The sequence below is a fragment of the Protopterus annectens genome, chromosome 2.part1 (assembly GCF_019279795.1).
Source record: "Protopterus annectens isolate FY-2018-M chromosome 2.part1, PAN1.0, whole genome shotgun sequence".
Taxonomy (NCBI): Eukaryota; Metazoa; Chordata; order Ceratodontiformes; family Protopteridae; genus Protopterus; species Protopterus annectens.
The window spans coordinates 1493685647-1493708346 of record NC_056729.1 but is presented as its reverse complement, the minus strand read 5'-3'; the positions used below and the strand labels follow the sequence as shown (position 1 = coordinate 1493708346).

Genomic DNA, 22700 nt, shown 5'->3' with positions numbered 1-22700 from the left:
ATTGTTGATATTGTTTGTTGGGGGGACAGGATCTGTCAAAGAGCTATTTGACCATTATATTTATATGATTCTTTTACAGTCAGAGGTAGTATAGTCTCTGAAAAGTAGCAATTTTTACTGGGACAGCATTTGTAAGTTTTCTACCAAAGTACCTTTTTACAAGTCCCTTAATTTATTTGATTGTGAACTGTCTGTAAGTGTCTGACAGATGACTTCTTACAGTATTAGTTTAAGGGCGTGCACACTAGTACAACCAGTGAATTGTATGTTTTTTATTTTTTATATTTTTCCCCCTAATAGATTTAGTTTACAATTGAATTGTACAGGTTATAGGTCACATTAAAGGTGGGAAAAGTTTTGAAATTATTTATTGTGGTCTCATTTTTTTATATCACAAAAACATGGCATTTTAACAGGGGTGTGTAAACTTTTTATATCCACTGTATATACAAGTAGTAAAGCCAGGGTTTCAGAGAGCTTTTGTTTGCTAGTCTGGTACTTTGTTTAGCTTCCACCTGAAGGCTGTTGGCTTCTGCAAAAAAAGGCTGAGTAAAGCTAATATCCAGAATATACATGAATAAACAAGGATATAAGGAATCTCCAAACTCTGGATCCCACACAGTTTGGTTTTGTGAAGGATAGATCATGCCTGCTCAACTCTGTTGACTACTTTGAGTCAGTCACCAGAGCTGTGGATGAAGGCAAGGTGGTTCATACAGCCTACCTTGATCTGGCCAAGGCTTTTGATACCATTCCCCACTCAGTTTTACATCCAGGAAGAAAGAGATCATTGTCTCCCTCTACTCTTCCCTCATTAGGCCAATCATCGAGTACAGTACCCCATTTGGCATGTATCTCACTAAACACCTGCAACAACTGGAGAGGCCGCAAAAGTACATCACAGAGGATTCTAGGCCTTAAACACGTGTCCTATATGGACAGACTCAAAAAACTCCCAACTGTTCTCTGTCTCATATCGCTTACTTAGAGGCAATTTCTGCTTGATTATCAAGCCATGTCTGATCCAGCTCTGTTAGAAATGATACATTTAAAGAAATCCCAATCCCTCCGCACCACACGTTCCAGAGACCTCAGCCTCATTTCCACAATCAACAGAATGTGCTGGAGGGACACGTTCATAACTCAGAGACTCACCATGCTATGGAATAGACTCCCCATATATGTCAGAGCACCTATTTGGCCCTCTTCAAGATAAATCTTGATGAATGGATGGGAAATAGAAAATTCATCCCGGGGGATCACTCCAGTGGCTCTACTCGACAGAGGCACTGGGAACTAAGGTTGGGTAGCACGATGCCATGGTAATCCTATGGGCTAGGCTTGTAAAGGCTCCAGGGCATTTAGCCTAGTACACACCTATGAACCTATGTACTAAGTTTGCAGTATCTCAAAAGTAAAAATACTATGTTTCTAGAAAAAATGTTGAATTGTAACATGTTATAGCAGCAATGCCAAGCTTTGTAGCAGCTAAAGCTGTGGAATCAAACTCACAAACATAATGCATTGGAAGCCCTGTGGCTAGAATTGCAGTCCTATGTGTGTTTCTAGCAAAATGGCATGTTACTACCTCAAAAGTTTGTACTGATTTCAAAGGCAGACAGAGGCACACCTTTTGGCTTGAGTTCATGTGGCCTTAATGCCAGTTTGACATTTTGCATTGCAATCACTTTTCATTGTGGGTGATGAAGTGGACTTCTGCTCAGTGCACTAAGCAAAATAATGACCTAAAATATGTCTTTATAGAGATATCAATAACTTTGAAGTAAAATTCCTCTATATTTCATCAGAAAAAATATTTTAAGTTGCAGTTTGATGTGGCTAGAATGCCATGTTTTCAAGCGGCTACAGCAATGGGGTGAACTGTAGAGGTGTTCTGCACCAAGGAGCTTTGAGGCTAGAACTGCAGCTTTAGGCTTATTTTCATAACTGAACACTCTGTTGTTAGCTGAAATGTCCATAATGAAATCTCAAAGGAAGATAGAAATATAACTTTTCAAAAAATGGTTCCATTAGCTTTAGTTCATAAGCCTTTAATGCCACAGTCTAACATTTTGCATTGTGCTCTCTTTTCATTATGGGTGTTATAGTGAATTTTTGCATTGCACTCTACATGCAATAATGGCCTAAAATACTTTATATTGAGGTGCCAATGCATCACTTTTTGTCACTGACTGGACTTGTAACCCCCTAGTTTAGACGTATTTACAGTAATCTTCATTATAATAAGTCACATTGTGTATGTGTCTTTATTGCCAAAATCCTTATATGTGCATTTTTTAGCTGAAGATCTTGATATAATAGTATTTTGAAGTAATTGCTGCTATACTTTATGTGCTTACAGAGAAATGATCCTTTATTGCTAGGTGCCAGTCTCAGGCAGTCATTTAGATGGTTTGCTATTTGTTTTATAAAATATGCATTTTCTGTTTTTCAGCCTGATAAGCATTATGCATGATTGTCACCGTTGAAGTGATACCTTGACCACATGTGCAAAAATGAGTAAAGAGCAGGGGCGGCCCATGCAATTGGACTGGCGGACTGCTGCCCCCCAGCTGTAAAAAAAAGAAATAAAATAAAATAAAATACAAAGAAAGAAAATAAAAAAATGATTGCAAGTAACGGACCTTCGCGCATGCGCACTAGCAGCATTTCCGATTTCTAGACTGCTGCTGAGACAGTCTGGAGCATGCACAAACTGTCTCAGGAGCAGTCCGGATTAAGAAGTATTCAAGTGCAGAGATCCCAGAAGTGTATGCAGTTGTAACTGCATAGACTGTCACTGGAAAGGGATCCGACTCGGACTGCAATGTCGGCAGGCTGGGTGTCTCATCTGGGAAGGACATCTCACGGGCTTTGTAGTGCTCCAACGAATGAAGCTGTGGAGGGATTTAGTGCTGCAACGAACGAAGCTGTGAAGGATTTAGTGCTGCAACGAATGGACCTGCCCCAGGTAGGTGTGTGTGTGTGTGTGTGTGTGTGTGTGTGTGTGTGTGTGTGTGTGTGTGAAATGCCCCAGGTGCTACATGGTGGTGGGTAGGGAATAAGGCTTGAACCCTGTACCTTTGGCCCGGGTGGCAAAAGCCTGAATTCCCTACCCACCTCCATTTGTAAAAATGTTGCAGATTGTTCCCCCATACTTGTTCTGTTCCTCATAAAATCTGTGGTTTCTGTATTTTTGTGTCCTTGCAAAGCCAGTAGTGCATTGGTGCAGTGGTAGCATTGTTGCCTGACAGCTACATGTTCTCTGGTTTGATTCTTGGCTGGGGTGCCTTACCTTCTGTGTGGAGTCTGTATGCCCACCCTGTTTTTGTTTCCTGTAGTGTCCTCCCATCTTACAAACACGTGTTTGTCTGGAGTGTTTCTCCCTGGGCCTCTGCTAAAAATTAGCTTTTGTTCCAAGTCAGACTTTCCTGGTTAACAAATGTTAAAAATGACACACATTTGAATATCAGACTTCATATTCTTCAGAAAGTGCATGGTAACACAAAAGCTTTTATTCTAACAATTTTCTAAGTGTATAAGATGGATATTTGAAATTTGTCCCTATTTTTGGGACTGTATTCCCCCATTATTGGTTTCATCTAGGTTTTGTGCTAAGGTTGAGAGCTATGGTAAGAACTGAATTCACTGAATATGTTTGGGGGCTATATTCCCCCATTACTGGCTTTGTCTGTGTGTTTTTTGCTAAGAGGTTGAGAGCTATGGTGAGAACTGAATTCACTGAATGTTTGGGGGCTGTATTCACCCATTATTGGCTTTGTTCAGGTGTTTTGTGCTAAGAGGTTGACAGCTGTGCTATGGTGAGAACTGAATTCACTAAATGGTAGCCATTTAAGTTTCCGTCTTCCTCTTTCACAAAACAGCTGATTTGGCATAGTGGTATGTTGCTCTGTTGCTCTGACTGTTTTGCACAGGGTCCTGGGTTTAAGGCTTGGCAGTGAAATGTATGGTGGTAACACAGCATTTTATTCTAGCAGCTTTCCAACATTATACAAGCAATGTTTAAAATGTGTCCCTGGTTTTTGGGCTTTTGGCCCCCCCACAATAAACTTTGGCTTTTTCCAGATTTCTTTGTGCTGCAAAGTTCAGAGATACAAGTGAGTGAGTAGATTTTACAAGGAGATGAGAGCTGCAGGGGAGCAAAGGTTTAGTGCTGCTTATGCTAAGTCTGCTTGCATTGTTAATAGCACAACAGGTAGTATACTTGCATTTGATGCAGAAGGCTGTAGGTTCTACTCCCACAGTAGATAGATGCATTGCTGATACTGTACTGAGTTGCAAAAGGGGTGGATGCGAAGATACCTAGTAACTATGAACCTGTTATCAGTTTGCCATTCATTCCCTATTGCAATATTGCTAGCTTATCATCTTTTTAGTGTAAGATAGGCAATGTATTCCTCAAGGGTAATGGGCACTTTATTTGTAGATGAAACAATGAAATACAAAGTTGTTTGCTAGCAGCAACCTTTTCATTAGTTACAATCTCTTTAATGTGGAATTATTTAGATGACTTTTACTTCTTCAGAGATTGTGCATATGTACTGATACTGGTGGACTGTAGAAGTTTGAGTAGACTTTTATGATGGAAATGTTCTGAATTGGGCAGTTTTGTCATTACTGGTGCATGCATTTTGTTTCATTGTTTACTGGAAAAATTTAAAAACAATAAATTTAAAACACCCTCTAAAACTGTACTGTATTGTACAAGGAATATAATTTAATACAATCAGGAAGGTGCATGAAAGAGCATGTGTATGTTTCGTGTGCAAGGGGCCTGTGATTTGAAAACAGCCCAAACCCAAAGTTAATCTGCCACTGGCAAAATGTGTTTTCTTTGAATGTGGGTTTCAATGTTGTTTCAGAGATTGTGAGTTTTCAAGGGCAGAGAAGTTTTAATGCTAAGTATGTTCTCATTGTGAGACTGCATTGCTTTGTTTAGCAGATGTGATATCCATTAGTGTTTGCACTGTAAAATGCAAAATAAAACTTAAAAATGAAGTCCAAATCATCGCAGAAGTAAAGCAGTATGCACATTAGTGTTTATGGTAAATGGGTGAAATAGCCAAGTAATGGTTCATTGGAATGGCTGTAGGGGGGGAAGCTCCATTTGACCATGATTTTGTGAGGGGGGAACGGCAGCAAACTCAGACGGCCCTGGCTGAACTATACCTCTCAACTGTCCAGATTTTTGCAGAATGAATAGATTTTTGCTTCTTATTTTTCGTTTGTTCCTCATAAAATTTGTGGTTTTCTGTCAAATTTAGGAATGAAGTCACTAAATAATGACAGACACTGAGTTTCAGACTTCATAACCTTCAGAAAAATGCATGCTAAAGCAAGACCTGTTATTTGATCAACTGTCTCAGTTTATACAAGAGCAATTTTTAGTACTGTTTATATGTCCCCCCCATATATTTGGCCTTGTCCAGATTTCCTGCATTAACAGGTTGAGGGGTACATGGAAATAAATTGTTTTATAGAATTAGGCATATCCAAACCTCTCAACTGTCCCCGATTTTGGCTCAAAATGCTCTTCCCCTAATAATCCCTCCACAAAATGGCAATTTTGGAAGAAAACATGGAGGGTTTACAATTAATAAATAACTGTAATAATCAGTTATAGATTATTTTTATTTCAGAAATGCATGTAGATTCTTTTATTTTGTCAGCTGCTCAAGTTAGCAGTACTAATATTAAAAAGTGTCCCTTCTTTGACAGGTTCCCAGCTGTATTGTGTGGCTATTTTATATTTTTGAATCACATTTTTGGTCCATTTTTCATAAAATTGTGTTTTTTTGGCAAATTAGTGGCAAATCATTAAAAGACTGAAGTTAGAAAATAATGACAGACATTTCAGTTTCAGATTTCATACCCTTCAGAAAATTCATACTAATGCAAGACCTACTATTCTATTATCTTTCTAAGTTTATAAGAGCAATATTTAAAAATTGTCCTTATTTTTGGGCCTTTGTCCCACTTCTATGTATGGTTTTGTCCAGATTTCTTGCTCTGAGGTTGAGAGGTATGACAAATGTGTCAGGGCCATTGCAGTCAGCCAGAGACATTTCAAATTGTGACATACTTTTTGCACCCCACTCCCCCATGTAGTGACTCTGGATGTGTCCAAGCAAGGCAAGGAGCAGTTATGCAGTGTAAATGTGCAGACTGTCCCCCCATCCAAGGTAGACACAAGTACTACAATGGCTTTTCATCTGTCCTTGATTTTGCAGAATGTTCTGGTTCCTGTCATATTTTATACTGTTGATTTATGCTTATTATTATTCAGAAAGTACCTGTTGCTCTGTGTTTAATTAGCAGTGCTTTAATGACCATCTGCTAAGCTTGTCTGAGATTGTAAGATGCAAGTAAGTTTTAATAAGCATACTGTTAAAGAATTGCCAACATTGAAAGCCTTTCTGTTGTCGCCATGTAGAGAATACTTACATAACTAGATAACATATAAGCCTTGGGTATTGAAATGCATATGACAGTATTTGTAATAAAGGACAGGATTACATTATTTTAAGAGCTCATTACAAGCTTTACCTGCAAACTAAACAGAATGCTAATTTATCATGTGTGGTCCATATCCTGTGCAGTAATCCTTTAAGCAATGTATGTTGAGCTTGTTTCCTGTTTGCTTTTCATTTTTTACTTTGATCATGTTTTCCCCATGAAACAAGTAGTTAGTTGTTGTCAGGCAGCAGGTCTTTTTTGGATAAGAAACATTTTTACAAGTGGGGGTATCACAGAGATTGCTACTTTCAGCATGTTACTTATTACTTTAATAAAGCTGAATATAAATTATAATTAGAACTGGAGTACAAGGAGAAGTGGTTTGAGTTCAGTGCTGCTTGTTTTTTTTATACTTGATTTTGACTAGCATTCCAGTAATGTATTTAAAAAGTAATTTATTTTTCATGCCTCACAACCTTTTTGTTTCCATCTAGATATTAAGTAAGCTGTCATACAGCCAATGGACTTGAAATATGTTTTTCTTCTACACTTAATTTTGTCTTGATTGGACTCTCATAATGATGGTTTGGCACCCAGGGCAGAGTATTTAATTAAAGTTACAGTTTTTGTGGTTTTGAGCATAGCTCCTCCACTTTATATTTGGCCACACCCATTCCCATTGACCCCACCCATTCAGCTGTCTCCTGCAGCCCGCCCCCCTTTGATTTGAAGTTACCAGCCGCCACTGGTAAAGAGTTTTGTATTGACAGATGGAAATGGTATGTATCTCGGTTATATCACAGGTTCATAGGTGTTTACAAGGCTAATGACCACAAGTGCATTTTTAAGCCTAGCCATGTATCCCAAATCTCTGACAAGTTCTGGTACCCTTGATAAGTGTGAGCAGGGGCTTGGGAGGTGAAACATTTACAAGCAGGGGCCAGGGAGATTTCACCATTTACAGGCTGCCTATGTCCATTAGAGACATAGGTGCCAAACTAAGGATGAAGTTACTGTTCCCCATCCATCTGTCCAAGTTACACTTGAATTGGGTTAAGGAGGAACCCTGCTTCACATGGATGGGGAACCTGTTCCAGAGAAGGAGTAGCCTCTGGAGTACATACCTGTCTCTTCAGCAGGTCATATTTGTAACACAGGCAAGGTTTAAGCCTTTATAACGAGTAGTTCTAGTGCTCTTTGTTTTGCAGGAGGTCCATCAGAGTGGGGTCTGACAATACCTTGTATGCCAGGCATAGATCTCCTATCAACAGCCAGTAGGAGGCAGAATACATTGATAGGGCCTTGAGGCAGTCTGCATAGGATGTTACTTATGCCCTGTATTCTGTGAACATTCCAGTTGTATATGCCTGGTTAGGTACATACCAAAGGAGGCATTGTACTCAATGATAGGGCTGGTTAATGCCAGATATAGTGGAACAGTGACTTCCATGGACCTAGATGCCGTACATTTGTGTATAAGTTGCACAACATAGAATGATGTCCTCACTACTGTAGACACTTGATGGTCCAAGGCTAGATTACTGTCTGTGTGTCCCCAAGTCCCTGACTACTGGGTCAACTCTTAGGGGTGTGTTGTCAATATGATAGTTACCGGGGTGGATGACTTCCTTTTTTTTTTTTTTTTTTTTCAAAACAGGTTTATTGTTTTAACATATAAGTATCATAACAATTTTATACAAGTAATTAAAAATAGGTATTATTATAATATTCAACAAAACAACTAAAGTATTTACAAAGACATCCACTACAATCAGATCAATTAATTAAACTAAAATACCATGCTATTGAAATTAACAAATTTTGTAAATTATCCCATACAATAAAATAAGATGTTTTTCTATTTGTTCTAGTCCTAATTGTGTTTATTTCCATATGGCACACTATATTCATAACATTTTTAAATTCATTGAACGAAGGAGGTGTATCTGAAATCCAATTTCTAGTTATTATTTTCCTAGCCACTGCTAGAATAGAATAGACCATAACAAGGGAAGCTTAACCTTTTTAACACTTTGAGGTACAGATGTGTTGAATAATATAAGAGATTTAGAAATAATGAAATTATCTGTAAAAAGAGCCTGCAAAAATTCATTAATTGACTTCCAGTATTCTTTCAATTTTATACAGTCATAAAACATATGAGCCCAGTCAGCATTAATTTCTACATTACATCTCTTACATAGATTATCTTTATTATTTATTTTATTCATCATCAAAGGTGTATAAAAAGATCTATGTAAAAAATTCCATGTATAAAGTCTCCAGAGAATGGAAGACGTAGTTCTATAAGCAGATTCCAATATATGTTGTTTATCTTGTTGATTTGGTGGGTGGGGTGGATGACTTCCTGAAGGATACTATTATGCATTTCTTGAAGTTAGTTTTAGTTCATGACTCTGACACCAGTTCTTTATCTGTGTCATCCCTTCCTGGAGAACATTTATGTTGGTGGGCGATTCAGTAACAGCTCTTATTTTGCAATCATCTGCAAATTTAGTCAGCCAGAGACCATTGACATTGGCCTTGACTTCAGAGAATTAAATTCCAAAAAGGAGCGGTCACATGACTGATCTCTGAATGACTCCACTTGGCTTCTTTGTAGAGGTAGACTCTGCAGTTCTAACTTCCTGGGTCCTGTCTGTGAGCCAGCTGGCTATCCACTGGGTGACATAAGGGTTTGTAACCAACGCATTATTTGTGTGTTGCCACTTGGAAAGCAAAGCAAGATTACATTTATCGGGTAAAAGAAAAGACAAGTAACCACTTCTGAAGAAATGTAAGACCTGGTAGTAGGTTAGCATTTTAATGTTAATTTTAATGAAAGTTTTACTTCTTTACAGTGTTTTGTCATGCTTCCTACGAATCTGTGCGTTACATTTAATTTCATTTATTTGTATGCTCCTGATGTTAAAGCTGCAAGTAGTTTACAAATATATGAATATCGTGGCATGGTTTTCGTGATTTAGTGCCACTGTTGGCTCAGCTTTTCATTTTAACTACGTAAAGTGTACAACAGCAAAGCATCTAGGGTAATGAAATCCACCATGTCTTTAGAGGAGCAGCTGCTTACATCATTGTTTCACAAAGAAATCATCACAACTGTTAATTTCCAATGTAGGTCATTCCAGCTGTGAGACATTACCCACAATTTGTCTTACTAGGATGTAAAACTTCCCTGTTGCTGCACTTAGCAAGGAAAAATTATGCTTATACACTAGCGTTGCTTAGTGAGGCATGATGGATTCAATCTTACATTATGTCATGTCAGGAGTTTTCAGCTTCAAGAACATTTTCAGGGGCCATCCTTATCAACAACATTAATAGCAAAAATAATACTGTTTTTGCATCAGACACTTAAAAATAATTTGATAATGTATGTGGTAAGGAACATACTCTCATCTCTAAGGGTTTGCTATTTACATTTGATATGGAAAGTGTGACAGTACATTTTGTTCATAATTTATACTGATTTTAAGATTGTAATGACCTGAGAAATGTTAATGGTGCAGCTAACACTGTATGGTATCATTTCTTTTTTTCATTTATAGGAACAATGCCTGCTAATGCTCGGGGAGGAAATTAATCGACTTTCTGTGTTTGAAGCAGAGTCTACAAGGAAAGATGGTGTGATCTCCACTCTCAGGGATGATATAGCAGAACTGCAGAAGCAACTGAGTCTTCTTAGCAATGCTGATGACATCAAAACACAGGTCTGTAAAGAGGGCAGAATGTAATGTAATGTATTTTAAACTACATTTTCTCATAGTCACATCCAGCCCATATACAAAACACCTGCACATGCCTCTTGAGTGAATTTTCCTTCACAGCCAATGTTGTTTCAGATACTGACTACAACAGGCTTTACTGTTTTCCCATCATCATCTCTCATGCTTCATTGCTTCCATAATCACCTTTGTGTTTAATTATGTCTTCCATTCCATCCACCCTTATGGCATTCTGTTTTATTGTTAACTTCTTTTCTTAGGACGGACGCCTTCACTTTAGCACAGTTCCTTTGAAGAATCTAAGTACCTTATCCTCTAACCATGACTATTTTTTTATTTTGACAAAAAACCCTCATAATTATACCTTTGAGGGGACAACCACCCTTGCATGTTGCACATTGATAACATTATCCTAAGAGTAGACCCATTGGTATGGAACTTAGGAACTCAGGTTAACAGTAACCTGAACTTTGATCACCATGCATCCATGGTGTTGAGAAAATTCTTCTACATGGCACAACTTGGAACTAATGGCATGGCATCCAGATTTAATGAGATCATAGTCCCACTATACACAGTCCTCATTAGACCAATAATCAAGTACATTGCACCCTTCTGCATGTACCTGACCAGGTATTTGCAACAGCTGGAATAACCACAGAGTTTCCTCACTAAAATAATACAGTGTATAAATAAAACGTCCTATGCAGACTTCCACAAAGCCCTGTCTCTGCACTTGGTCTCCTACAGACTTCTGTGGGGCGATCTATGCCTAATCTACAAGGCATTGTCCAATCCAGTCCTGTTGGATATGCTACACATTTACAAAACAAACAGAACTAGAATTACCAGATCTAAGGAAATAAATCTTGTCTGTGACTTGAAAAAAACATATCTGAGGGAAAAGTATGTGTCTAAGAGATTTCTCTTTCTCTGGAACAGACTCACCATTCATGTGAAGCAGAGTTCTCCCCTAAGCCTAATCAAACGCAGTTTGGACCAGTGGTTGGGAAATCACAGATTCACCCCTGGCTTGTCACTTGTATTCCGTATGGACAGGGGCAGCATGCCGTCAGGCACAGGCATATACTAAAGTCATTCTTGTCCTTGGGCAGCGATAATTGAAAAAATTGGAACATAAATGGCTAGCCTTATAAAGGCACAAGGACCATTAGCTTAGTAACCTCTTATAATCCTATGATCCTAAGTGTGGCAGTTACTGTCATTGTGATGGTGCAAAAAGAATTACATCTGCAACAGTGACCTGGGATCAAGTAACTGCATGTCAGACAACTGGCATTAAAGTATTGAGTGACCAGAGGCCTACTCTGCTGACATTTTGGGGGGAATGTAGCTGGGTGGACATTTATGTTTTGTACTGACTGAGAGCACTCTGGTGAAGACCTGGAGAGCTGCAGCATGCAGGTTTAAGTGATTTGCACAACTCTGCAGATCATGTTTATAATGACACCCTACCTTAGAAGTATTATGTTGTCCATCTCTAGCCTCCTTGTATATTGTAGGTCCAGCATGAGCAACTGCTGTCTGCACTGCTGATGCTTAGACATGTGGCTGAATGAATGATTCATTAATGGGACCAATGGAAAGAAAAGGATAGTAGGTTGCCATCAGGTTGGTGGAGGCTAACAGAACTTAAGTACTAAAAGCAAGCACAATACATCCAATCTTGTGGATCCACAAGCTGTTTCCCCATTCGTATTCAGCAGCATTACCTGTCTTGAGCCCCTTTAAGATTTTCCCTTACATCATGCAGTAGTGAGCAGATTTACCTCAGATCTCATTTGCCAACATTGTGTACAGCCAAGTGTCTCCCTGATTCAGTAAAAACTAAGTGATCCGCCTCATTTTATATAGCAAATTTCTATCTTCTCCCTTTCAAGTGCTCTTATATTGACATATTGAAGTAACTTCTTGTAACATACTTTTAGCCCCTTTTTTCCATTCACTTTTTATTCCTGCCATTGAGTTGTTTGTGTATGTGTAATATGTATATGTATGTATACATAAAAGAATACCTTTGCCTTTCTTTCTAATGCTGTTCTTAGACATTATTGCTGTTGGTTAGTGTGACTTTCACATGCATGTGTGTGCTTGTCCTGTGTATTTTAGTATGGAAAAACAAAACAGTTTCAGAAAGTGCATCAAGTGAGAGCACATACTTTGCCCCTACCAAGACACCCATGATCTGTGCTTTGTACTTGGGGGTGACTCACCTGTCTGACAATAGTGACATTTATTCGGTCTTTGGGATGAGATCTTTGCAGGAAAGAAGAAATAAATGAATTCTTAAGGGTCTGTCGCCCTCAGATATGTCTGTTTCTGAATCCAAGAAGTCTGCTGATAAGTCTAACTGTATATACAAAAGACATATTGATGAGTCAGTACCTTCTTTTTTTCTGAAGATGCTGAAATAGGACATCACTATGGCCAAGACTCCAAGCTATACTCTGTTATTGGATCTGGGGCTTTTGAAGCCTATAGTGATTTGTGATTCAAGATATCTCTCCAAAAAAGACCAGTATGGTAACCTTCATCAGAGAGGGGACCCCATCCCGATCTCTTCTCGCTTCCATCCACTTCTTCATCGAGATCCTTAAGGTCCTACAAGAGAACATCAGAAGTGGACTTGGATAATTTGAGGAGTCATACCATCTTATTTCACTGTGTAGGTAGTTCACACAGGTCCTATGATCCCATCCCATTAGCTTCTTCACTGATGCACATCTCTGCTCTGATGGTATTGTAACTGATCCTTAACCTGGGGCTAGTCTTCTCAGTGTCGACCCTCACTCTAGGGAGTTTTGATCCAATTTCCTGGACCCCAATGCCCTTAGGGCAGAAGCAGTGCTGAAATTAAGGTTTTGATGATAACACTTTGGCATCATCTTCAGAGCTGTCAAGTACAACTCCGTTGATGGTGTTAGAAACTTCAGTGTTCGAGTGTTCAATTCTGGTCCCCTCTTTGATGCTGTCCACCTTTTCTGCTTTGAGGATTCTGTCTTCTGCTCCAATCATTTCTCTTTCAGGAGAAAAGACCCAGTTGCTGAAGTGGTGTTTCTGGACTTGACAAAGGTTGGTATGTCCTTCCAGGTGATAAGTGACGTAGACCTTCTTGGGATTGGCTTCATTCCAGAACTCCCACTCCTTCTCTTCTTCGTCTCTTTAGGCATTGTTGGGTGAGAGTGAAGCTTTGGGCCTTAAGAGTACTGCTCCACAGCAGGCAGAGTCCTCTGAGAAGTCAGGTCATACCATCTTGATGTGCTGAGAAAGAAGATGTGTAAGAAGAGGCAAATAGTCTCACTGATGGAGTCTGTCACATCAGATACCATCTCAGATGACCCAGATGGTTCCCCCAGTCCCCACCTGAAGATGTCTCCTTTGATTAAATTTTGGAGTTTATGAAGCAGAGGGGATCTTGACTTACTGACCCCCCCCCCACCACACATACTCATGATGATGACATTCTTTTTGAGGCCTATGGCTTGACTCCATCTAATTCTTGGATGCTTCTTTCATAGATAAGTTAATTGATCTGGCAGTAAGGAGTCATAACAGGAACAAGACAGATTAAAAGTGGTGCTACAAAAGCCAGGTATGATCCTTTGACCCCCCCTGGGCAGGCAGCACTGGGTGAAGTCTCTTGTAGTGGAGTCCATCATTGTGGTGACACCAACTAAGAAAGAGCTGACTGACAACTGAGCTTCTGTCCATCATTTTAACAGAGAGTCCAAGGTGATGGCTTCATTAAGGCATATGCTTTTGGCACCTTTGGTTTTAGGTTTCCGAAGTATGTCACTCTCGAGTCACTTCTGGAGTGATTCCACTATGCAGGCCCTAACTACTTTGAAATCACCCCTGACATTGGATTCAGGGAAAAAGATGTAAATGGCCCTGCAACCATGTCTAACATATCAAACCTATTCATGCTTCTCATGCCCTGCAACAACTGGAGAGGCCTCAAAAGTATCTCACAAAGAGGATAATGGGCCTCAAACAGTTGCCCTATACCATGAGGCTTAAAAAACTCAGACTGTACTCGGTCGCGTACCGGCTACTCAGAGGTGACCTCTGCTTGACATACAAGGCTATGTCAAACCCTAAATTGCTACAAATGCTCCACCTAAGGAAGACCCAATCCACCAGAGCTACTTGCTCAAGGGACTTAAACTTGCCATCAACAATAAACAGGACTTGTTGGAGGGACAGATTCGTGTCCCAGAGACTTCCCTTGCTCTGGAATAAGGTCCCCATAAATGTGAGGCAGAGCTCCTCATTAGCGCTCTTCAAGAGGAATCTTGATGAGTGGATGGGAAACAGAAAATTCACCCCGGGATCACTTCGGTGGCCCTGCTAGACAGGGGTGCAGGAAACTAAACCACTTGGGAGGGAAGTGTAAGCAAAAAAATTTTTGGCTAGGCTTAATTATGCCCTAGGGCCAATAGCCTAGTACCTACCTATGAACCTATGCACAGTGCTGCAGATGGAGAAGCAGGGGCAGTTGGAGGCAGCAGGGCTATGAAGCACTAGGACTGGCAGCATGTCTGTGAGTTTACTGACCACTTTAAGACATCTTTTTCCAATGCCCCCTTTAATAGATTTTAGTTGTTTAGTCCATCAGCAAAAGAGACAATACAGAAGTATGGACAAGATGGCAAGAAGCTCACTGCCAAAGGAGTGAAGTTTGAGGTTCCTCAAAGATCATCCAGTAGGAAACAAAGGGGTCTAGGTCACTCTGCCGAACATCAGCAATTTAAAGTGTCTTCTGATGTGGAGGTCATGACAAAGGTGGTCCCTTTAATGGACTCAAGCCCAGAGGCAGAGGAGGTCCGCAAAACCAAGGATATCATGGGCCCTTTTCAGATAGGCAAAGCCAAAGTCTCTGAAAGGCTGTCCAACTGCTTTGCTGTGGAGGCAGTTGGCGGTCATTTGTCCCTTTACCCTGCTGCGTGGGAGGTCACCATCCAAGATAAATAGGTCAAATGGATCATATCCAGAAGCTGTTGTATATCATTTTTTCTGTCATCACCAGTACTGAAACAGACACTGCTAGATGTCCCACCCAATCAGATAAAAGTGATGGAAAAAAATCATCTTATTAATCTTCAAAAGAGCCATCCAGTAGATCCCACTAGACTAGAAAGAGTCATGCTTTTATTTAAGATTCTTTTTGTTTTCAAAGAAAAATCAGGACCTTAGACCCATATTGGTTTTCTTCCACCTAAACAAGTACTGTAGGTACAGAAGACCCAGCTCAAGAATGGTCATGGTGCAATTGATTTTGCCCTGTCTTAGAGAAAATGACTCAATGTGCTCAGTGGATCTCCAGGATGCTTCTGTCCTTATTAAGGCTGTGAAAGAGATTCCTTCTCTTCCAGCTGGGAGTCAGCCATTTTCAATTTTGAGCCTTGCTCTTTGGTCTCACTACATCCGTCAGGGTGCTTGCCAAGCGCATGGCTATTGTAGTTTTTCACTTACATCTCCAGGGATTCTGCATTTTCCCATACTTAGATGACTAGCTTCTAGCTGCTTCCATGATGGAATCTGTTGTACAGGCCAGGGACTATATGCTCAAGCTGTGTCTGTCCATGGGAATTTGTAAAAAAATCCAGAATCCAAGTCTCCAACCAATCTGGAAAATTCCCTTCATATGTTGTCACTTAGACACTAGAGAGCCCATACTTCTCTTGTAATCAGACTTTGAGGTGGGTAGTGCTAATTCTTCTTCAGGCTACACCCCCCACTGCAGTCTGGTTATCAAGGTTATAGGGCTAAAGGCATCTTCAATACTACTGACTCAATTTTGTATGTTACCACATGGGAATATTACAATGGCTTCTACATACCCAGTGTCTGCATCTTCTGCATCCTCTCTGCAAATTGATCCTGATTACCAACTCATGAAGGAAACATCTGCCGTGGTGGCTAGGCTCCCCTCTTATCCACTATGGTAGGCCTTTTGTTCCATCTTCCCAGTAGTGGTTGGATGCCTGCTCCCAAGGGTGCAGGGACATTACAGTGGGGGGAATGGTCCAGAGTTTATGGATTGTCAATGAGGCTGACACTCATGTCAGTATCCTAGAGATCTGGGTAACCCTCCTTGTGTTCTGGACTACCTTCCTGTGGGAGTTATTTCTGTGACATGACAGTGGTTTGATACATCAACAAATAAGGAGGAACCAGATCCCCGACCCCTTATGCAAGGAAGCAGTGAGGAGTTTGTCAATGGTTGATGGTCTGGAACCAATTTCTCATAGCAATACACATTCCAGGAGCTGTCAGTTGCCTTTGTGGACAAGGTCTGTAGATTAGTTTTGTGATTCACAAGTGGTCCCTCAATGACGCAATAGCAAAGCAAATCTTCAATTGCTGGGGCTTCACCACTGTGATCTTTTTGCCACTCCACTCAACACCAAATGCAGCAGATATTTTACCATGATCCCTTCTCTGGGACAGTCACTGAGGGATGCTCTAACCAAGCAGTAGCCTACCAGTTTTCTTTATGCCTTCCCACCTTTACCCCTAATCCCTAGATTCTTATAGAAATAGTGCAAGGTCTCTCTCATTCGGTTTGCCGTTCTCTAGCCTCATCTCTCAGAACTTCTCTGACTGTTAAATCTGGTGCAGTATCTTCTTTCACACCCTTCCAGGGAGCCTCAGACAGATCTCAACAACCTGAAATTAGCCACATTGTTTCTACAGTTCCAGTTCCAGTAATGACTGATAATGCATACCTCTCTTCTGAGGAGATCATGAGCTTAACATCTTTTCAGAATGAGTCTGCACAAAGACTTTACTTTGGAAAGTGGAAATGTTTCATCTAATAAGCTTCTTCCCAAAACAATGATCCTTTCAGTCCCTTTTCTAGATGTCCTCCAGTTTTTGACTTTACTCTTTGATTCTAGCCCTAGTTTTTCTATGGTGAAAGAGCAGCTGGCAGCTATCTCTAATTTTCTTGTGGGCAATCATGAATGTTCTGTCGCCTCATATAAGCTTTGCAAAGTCTTTCTAAAAGGAATATTATTACCCAACCTTCCAGTCAGGGAACGTGTTCCATCTTGGGATTTAAACTTTATATTAGAAAAAAAATAATAAACAGTCCTAGCAAGCTGTGGGCAAGCAAATGTTTAAAAAGCAATGTCAGGGAGATTCCAAAAAGAAAACAGGACCCCCTAACAACAAAAAAAAAAAAAAACAGGACAGGCTAATAGCCCTAAATGACTGTATGAAGGATATTCAACCCCCTTTCCACCCTGGCAGTCCCTTAATCCTTCCAAAAAGTCTGAACCCACATGTCTTTCTTTGACAACAGATGCTTTTAGACAATGGGTACGGAAAGTAATCCATCATGGTTACAAATGGCAGGAGGAGTTTCTTCCTGCTTTTTGGCAAATTGATTCGTCCTCATTCACCGGACCTGACACTTCTTTTTCCTCTTGTAATTCATTATATGCTTGCTGAGGGGTGATAGAAACTGTCCCACTTCTATTTCTAGGGGAAGGATTTTATTCCAGGATGTTTCTGGTGCCAAAGAAATAAGATTCTTGGATACTAATTCATGATCTTTCTTTTCTGAATCTGTTTGGGATAATTCCCATATTCAAAATGCTGTATGTTCACAACTTGCTACCCCTTATTCCCCATTTGAGTTTTCTAGTGACCTTAGATTTAAAATGTGAATATCATCACATTAGTATTGAACCAAATTTCAGATGTTTCTTAATTTTTTCTGTGAATGAATCATAGTATCAGTTGGCTGTATTACTCTTTGGTCTGTCTTCTGCTCCAAGGTATTCTCAAAGCGTCTGGCTCCTGTAATTTCCTACTGCAGACTGTAAGGTATTCACATTTTCCTTACTTAAATGATTTGCTTATCTTTGCAGAGCCTTTTTCAAAGTGTCAGGAATCACTATCTTGGGTAAGGGATCTCCTGCACAGGTTTGGATTCCAAAACATCCTACAGAAGTAATTTGACTCCTTTTCACAAGATTGTTTTCCTGGGTTGTCGCCTACACACTTCCTTTCAAAGAACTTTTCCTAACGCAAGAAATATATATCTGTATTTGGATCTGTTCCTGAGATTTTCCACTCTAGGCTACCTTCTCAGCAAGGGAATTCCTCAGAATTCTGGGTCTCATGACGGCTGTTATACTTATGGTACCTCTTGCAAGACTTCTCATGAGAAAAGTCCAGCACCAACATCCCCTGACATTTCAGATTCCAATTTTTGGGTTTGTGAAAAAAGTCCAGGTCTCCCATTTAACGTTCCTGCTCCAGTACAGTTAATCAAAACAGAAACCTCACACAATGCTTTGGGGAAAGTGTCTATAAGAAAAAAAATGCAGAGTCTTTGGAATAAAAACAGAGAGCAAAAAATGCATAAACATAAATGAGATATTAGATTTTATAAATGCCCTATTCTCTCTCAACCATCTGTAGGTCCTGCAACCCTTACAACACCACAGTGACGTGTTAAATAAGCAAGGAGGAACCAGAACTCACTCTTTGTGCAGACTTGCTATGGTAGATGGAATATAATTTTCAGCACAATCTCACTCTACTGGCATCTTACATACTGTCACAGCACAATTTTGGACCAGGACAGACCTTCACAAAAGGAAACTGTATCAGAGGGTCTTCCAAGAATTGATGCAGCTGTGGGGAACACCTCAAATAGATCTATGTGCCTCTGCTCACAACAATCAGTTGGCAAAATTCTGCTCCAGGGCTCTTTGCAAGACATCCTGTAAGACAAATGTATTTTTTTTTCTTGCACAAGAATGTTCTTTTAGGCTTTTCCAACCTTTCTATCATTATCCAGGGTCATTCTGAAGATTCAGAAGGACACGCCAATAATCATTGTGATGACTCCCTTCTGGTCCAGGTAATAGTGATTCTTCCTTCTTTTGGAAGTGACCAGGGGGGAAATTACCACCAGCTTTCTTACATACTGGATCTGCTCACACAAGATCAGGGATGTTTGATACAACCCAACCCCAAAAGTGTTTGATATCTCCCAACCCCAAGCAACTATAACTGACTGCCTGGGAGACAGAGTGTTAATAACTTCTAGGCAACTTTTTTCCTGAGTACATGCAGTAAGTATTAATGGAGGCAAGAAAGCCTGCTACTAGAAAAATCATGTAATAGTAAATGGAAAAGGTTTTATCACTGGGGCCAATAAAAGAACCAGCTTACCAGCATATGTTTCAGTGGTTTTACAGTATTTGTGTGAGTTACTCTCCCATGACCTGTCTTATTCCTCAGTCAAGATACATCTGTCAGCCATTTCAGCATGTCTGCCCATGGATCCTCCTCTTTTCATGCAATGTCATGTAAATGTGTTTGAAAGGGGTGTTATATAAGAAGCCTTCTAGAAAACATGTGACTCCTTCTTGGAATCTTAATTTTGTTTTAGAGAGACTAATTTCTGCTCCATTTAAGCCAGCTCATCAGGCTGACATGAGGTTCTTGACATGGAAATCAGTATTAGTAATTGCTCTGCCCTCTGTAGGAAGTGTATCTTAGTTGCAAGTTCTCATGGTGGGTCAACTTTATCTAATTTTTCATAAATATAAGGTTTCCTTAAGAAGTAATGCTTCATCTATGCCTAAAGTGGTGTCCAAATTTATCTCAAGCCAAGCTGTCCATCTTCCTGTCTTCATCCCAAACCTAAAAATGGGGGAGAAGGGATACTCCTTACCATGGATGTCCACATATAACTTGGGTACTATCTTGACCGAACAAATTGTTTCAGAACCTCTGATCAGTCATTCATTTCTAGTAAAGATAAATAAAAAAGACAAACTGTGTCAAAACAAGCTAATTCACAACGGTTGTCTCATGCTATTACCTTTTGTTATACCTCCTAGAACAAAACAATTCCAGGCATGATCAAGGCTAACTCTGTTAGGACCTTCGTCATCTATGTATACTTTTACAAAGCACTATAAACTAGCTTCCATCTCCAGATCTTGGCAAGGCTTTGCTAGGGCCATTATCCAAGCTTCCATGAACCCCCATCCTTCTTCACTCCATTCATGTTAAACTGTGGTAATCTACCTGTATAAGTTAGGCTACTGCAGCAGTGATTCATATGAAGAACATAGTACAGCTGTGTAAATAAACTTACCTTAACAGTGTTCAGATGATCACTGCTGCAGTAGCCACTCCCCCCCCCCCAGACCCCTTATTTTTGTATTTTTATACTAGGGTGTGGACTTTTATTGTTATTTTTTCCACCATTGTTCTCTCATTACTTTAGATTACTTCTGTCTGTTGCTCTGAAGGGATTGGCTACCAAACCTGACTTTTAGGATCAGATGACGTTCAGAAAGCCAGTTTTTTATTGTATTAAAGGTGGTTTGGGTAGTTGACCATAACTCTGTTGGAGATGTGGCCGAGCAAATCAGAGTAGAGTCATCAGCATATTAGATACAGCTGACTTTTGGGATGACAGTATAAAGGTCATTAATGAAGATGGAGAGCAGCAAGGGCCCTAGTATAGAGCCTTGTGGTACTCCAAGGGTTTTAGGTAGAAGGTTAGAGAGTTTGTTCTGCCAGAGGACATTTTGCTGTCGACCATTCAGGTAGGATTGAAACCATTGAAGGGCTCTAGTATCTAGACAGAATATTTGCAGGGTGTGGATTAAAAGTTGGTGATCAACCATATCAAATGCATTGGAAAGATCCAAGAAGAGGGCTGAGGATATATAATTATTGTTGCGATTATGGTTTATGGTGTTGGTAAAGGCTAGGAATGCTGAAGTAGTGCTGTGATGATGACGGAAGCCATGCTGAGTGTCTGCCATAAGGTGATTCTGGATTTGGTGGTGCATGAGTTGTCTATGAATACATTTATCCATAATCTTTGCAAGTGGAGAGAGTATAGCTATTGGCCTATAATTGGAGAATTCAGTAAAGCTACCTCCTTTGTGAAGTGGGATTACATATGATATTTTCCAGATGGTGGGAATTTTAGCTTCTACTATGGTTCGATTGATTAGTATTGAGACGGGGTAAGCAATAGCATCAGCTGATTTTTGTAGGTACTCTGCAGGTAGTTGATCAGCAGAAAGTGTAGTGGGTTTTAATTTTTTGATCAAGGTACGGATAAGTGAAGTGGCGACTGGTTGGAAGCTGAATGCAAGTAGGTTTCTAGGGGTGCTACTTGCAGGACCAGGGGAGCTAGGAGGTAGTTGGCTAACTAGGACTTGAATTGTCTCAGTAAAGAATTGGTTAAAACGGTCAGAAACATCTTCAGGGGTTTTATCAATAGTAGCAGCAGGGATTGTCCAGGACGTAGTAGATTATTTAAACCTGCCCAAAACCTCTGAGGGTTATTTTGATTTACTGTCTGTAAATTACAGTAGTATTGTTTTTTTGTCTTGTAAAATGGATTTTTTAGTTTAGTTCCTGGATCGCCTGTATTTAATGTGATCTTGGGGGTCTTTAGAAGAACGCCATAAAGCCCATGCTTTGTTTCTAAGGGTAGTTTTGAGTTTAGACTCTTTAGAAAGCCATGGCGCAGTTTTTGCCTTTCTTCTCTTTGAACAAACAGGTGCATGCAAATCAAGGATCTCAAGGAATTTGTTGTTAAAGTATGCTACTGCTTCCTGTAATGGAATAGACCAATTACACAAGTTTAGTTCTTGTTGGAATTTGGCAGGGTCAAAGTTTATATTGTTTCTAACCTTTCTGAGTAAGGGTTGTTGGGAATTAATGGCTTTGTGCTTAATTACATATGTGAAAAGGTGATCGCTTAGGCCATCAGGGAGGGTACTAGAGGTGTACAGTTGGGGGTGACTATTTATGAGTACCCAGTCAAGTATGCTTTCTTTTTGGTTGGGTTTACCTATCCTGGTAGGGGTGGATATTATTTGTGTAAATGCATGCAGGTTAATATGGGTGGTTGGGGATTCTGAGGAACAGGTGCCCCAGTCTAAGTTAAAGTCTCCAAGTAGTAGGGTTTCTTGGGGGTAGTGACATGATAGCCAGTGCAGGATATCTTCAAGTGTAGATATATTATTACCTAGGGGTATGTACATACATATGATATTAATGCATTAAAACTTGTATAACTTAAAACGTAAACAATACATATTACAAATTATATAACATATATAACAAAATATAAAAAATAACATTATAAAAACAAATAGGACATTTAATACATCTATATTTATTTCCTAAGTTTCCTACTTCTCAATTTGGCTGTAATGGCTATATGGTCATTGAGCCCTTTACCTAAATGGGCTCTTAACCTCACAATCTAGGTAAGCTCTCTAGTTTCTGTTTTATTAGAAACATCCTCCAACCTAGCATCTTCATATACAGGCTCTAACACCCTAAATCTAAACTGATGGTTAACCCCATTTTCTATATTGTGCTTAGCTAATGCACTATATGTATGTCCTCACCTATAACAATAGTTGTGGTCCCTAATGCGTTCACAAAAAC

At 39.8% G+C, this 22700-nt stretch overlaps 1 protein-coding gene across 4 annotated transcripts in view; it reads left to right on the top strand.

Moving 5' to 3' along the window:
- The window catches only part of CCDC27 (coiled-coil domain containing 27), a 1043518-nt gene that overhangs the window by 398030 nt on the left and 622788 nt on the right, over positions 1-22700 (top strand). For all 4 annotated transcript variants that reach the window (XM_044062954.1, XM_044062953.1, XM_044062952.1 and 1 more), the window contains one exon: positions 10047-10208. In XM_044062954.1, the coding sequence (XP_043918889.1) occupies positions 10047-10208 (162 nt within the window). The remainder of the gene's footprint in view (positions 1-10046; positions 10209-22700) is intronic.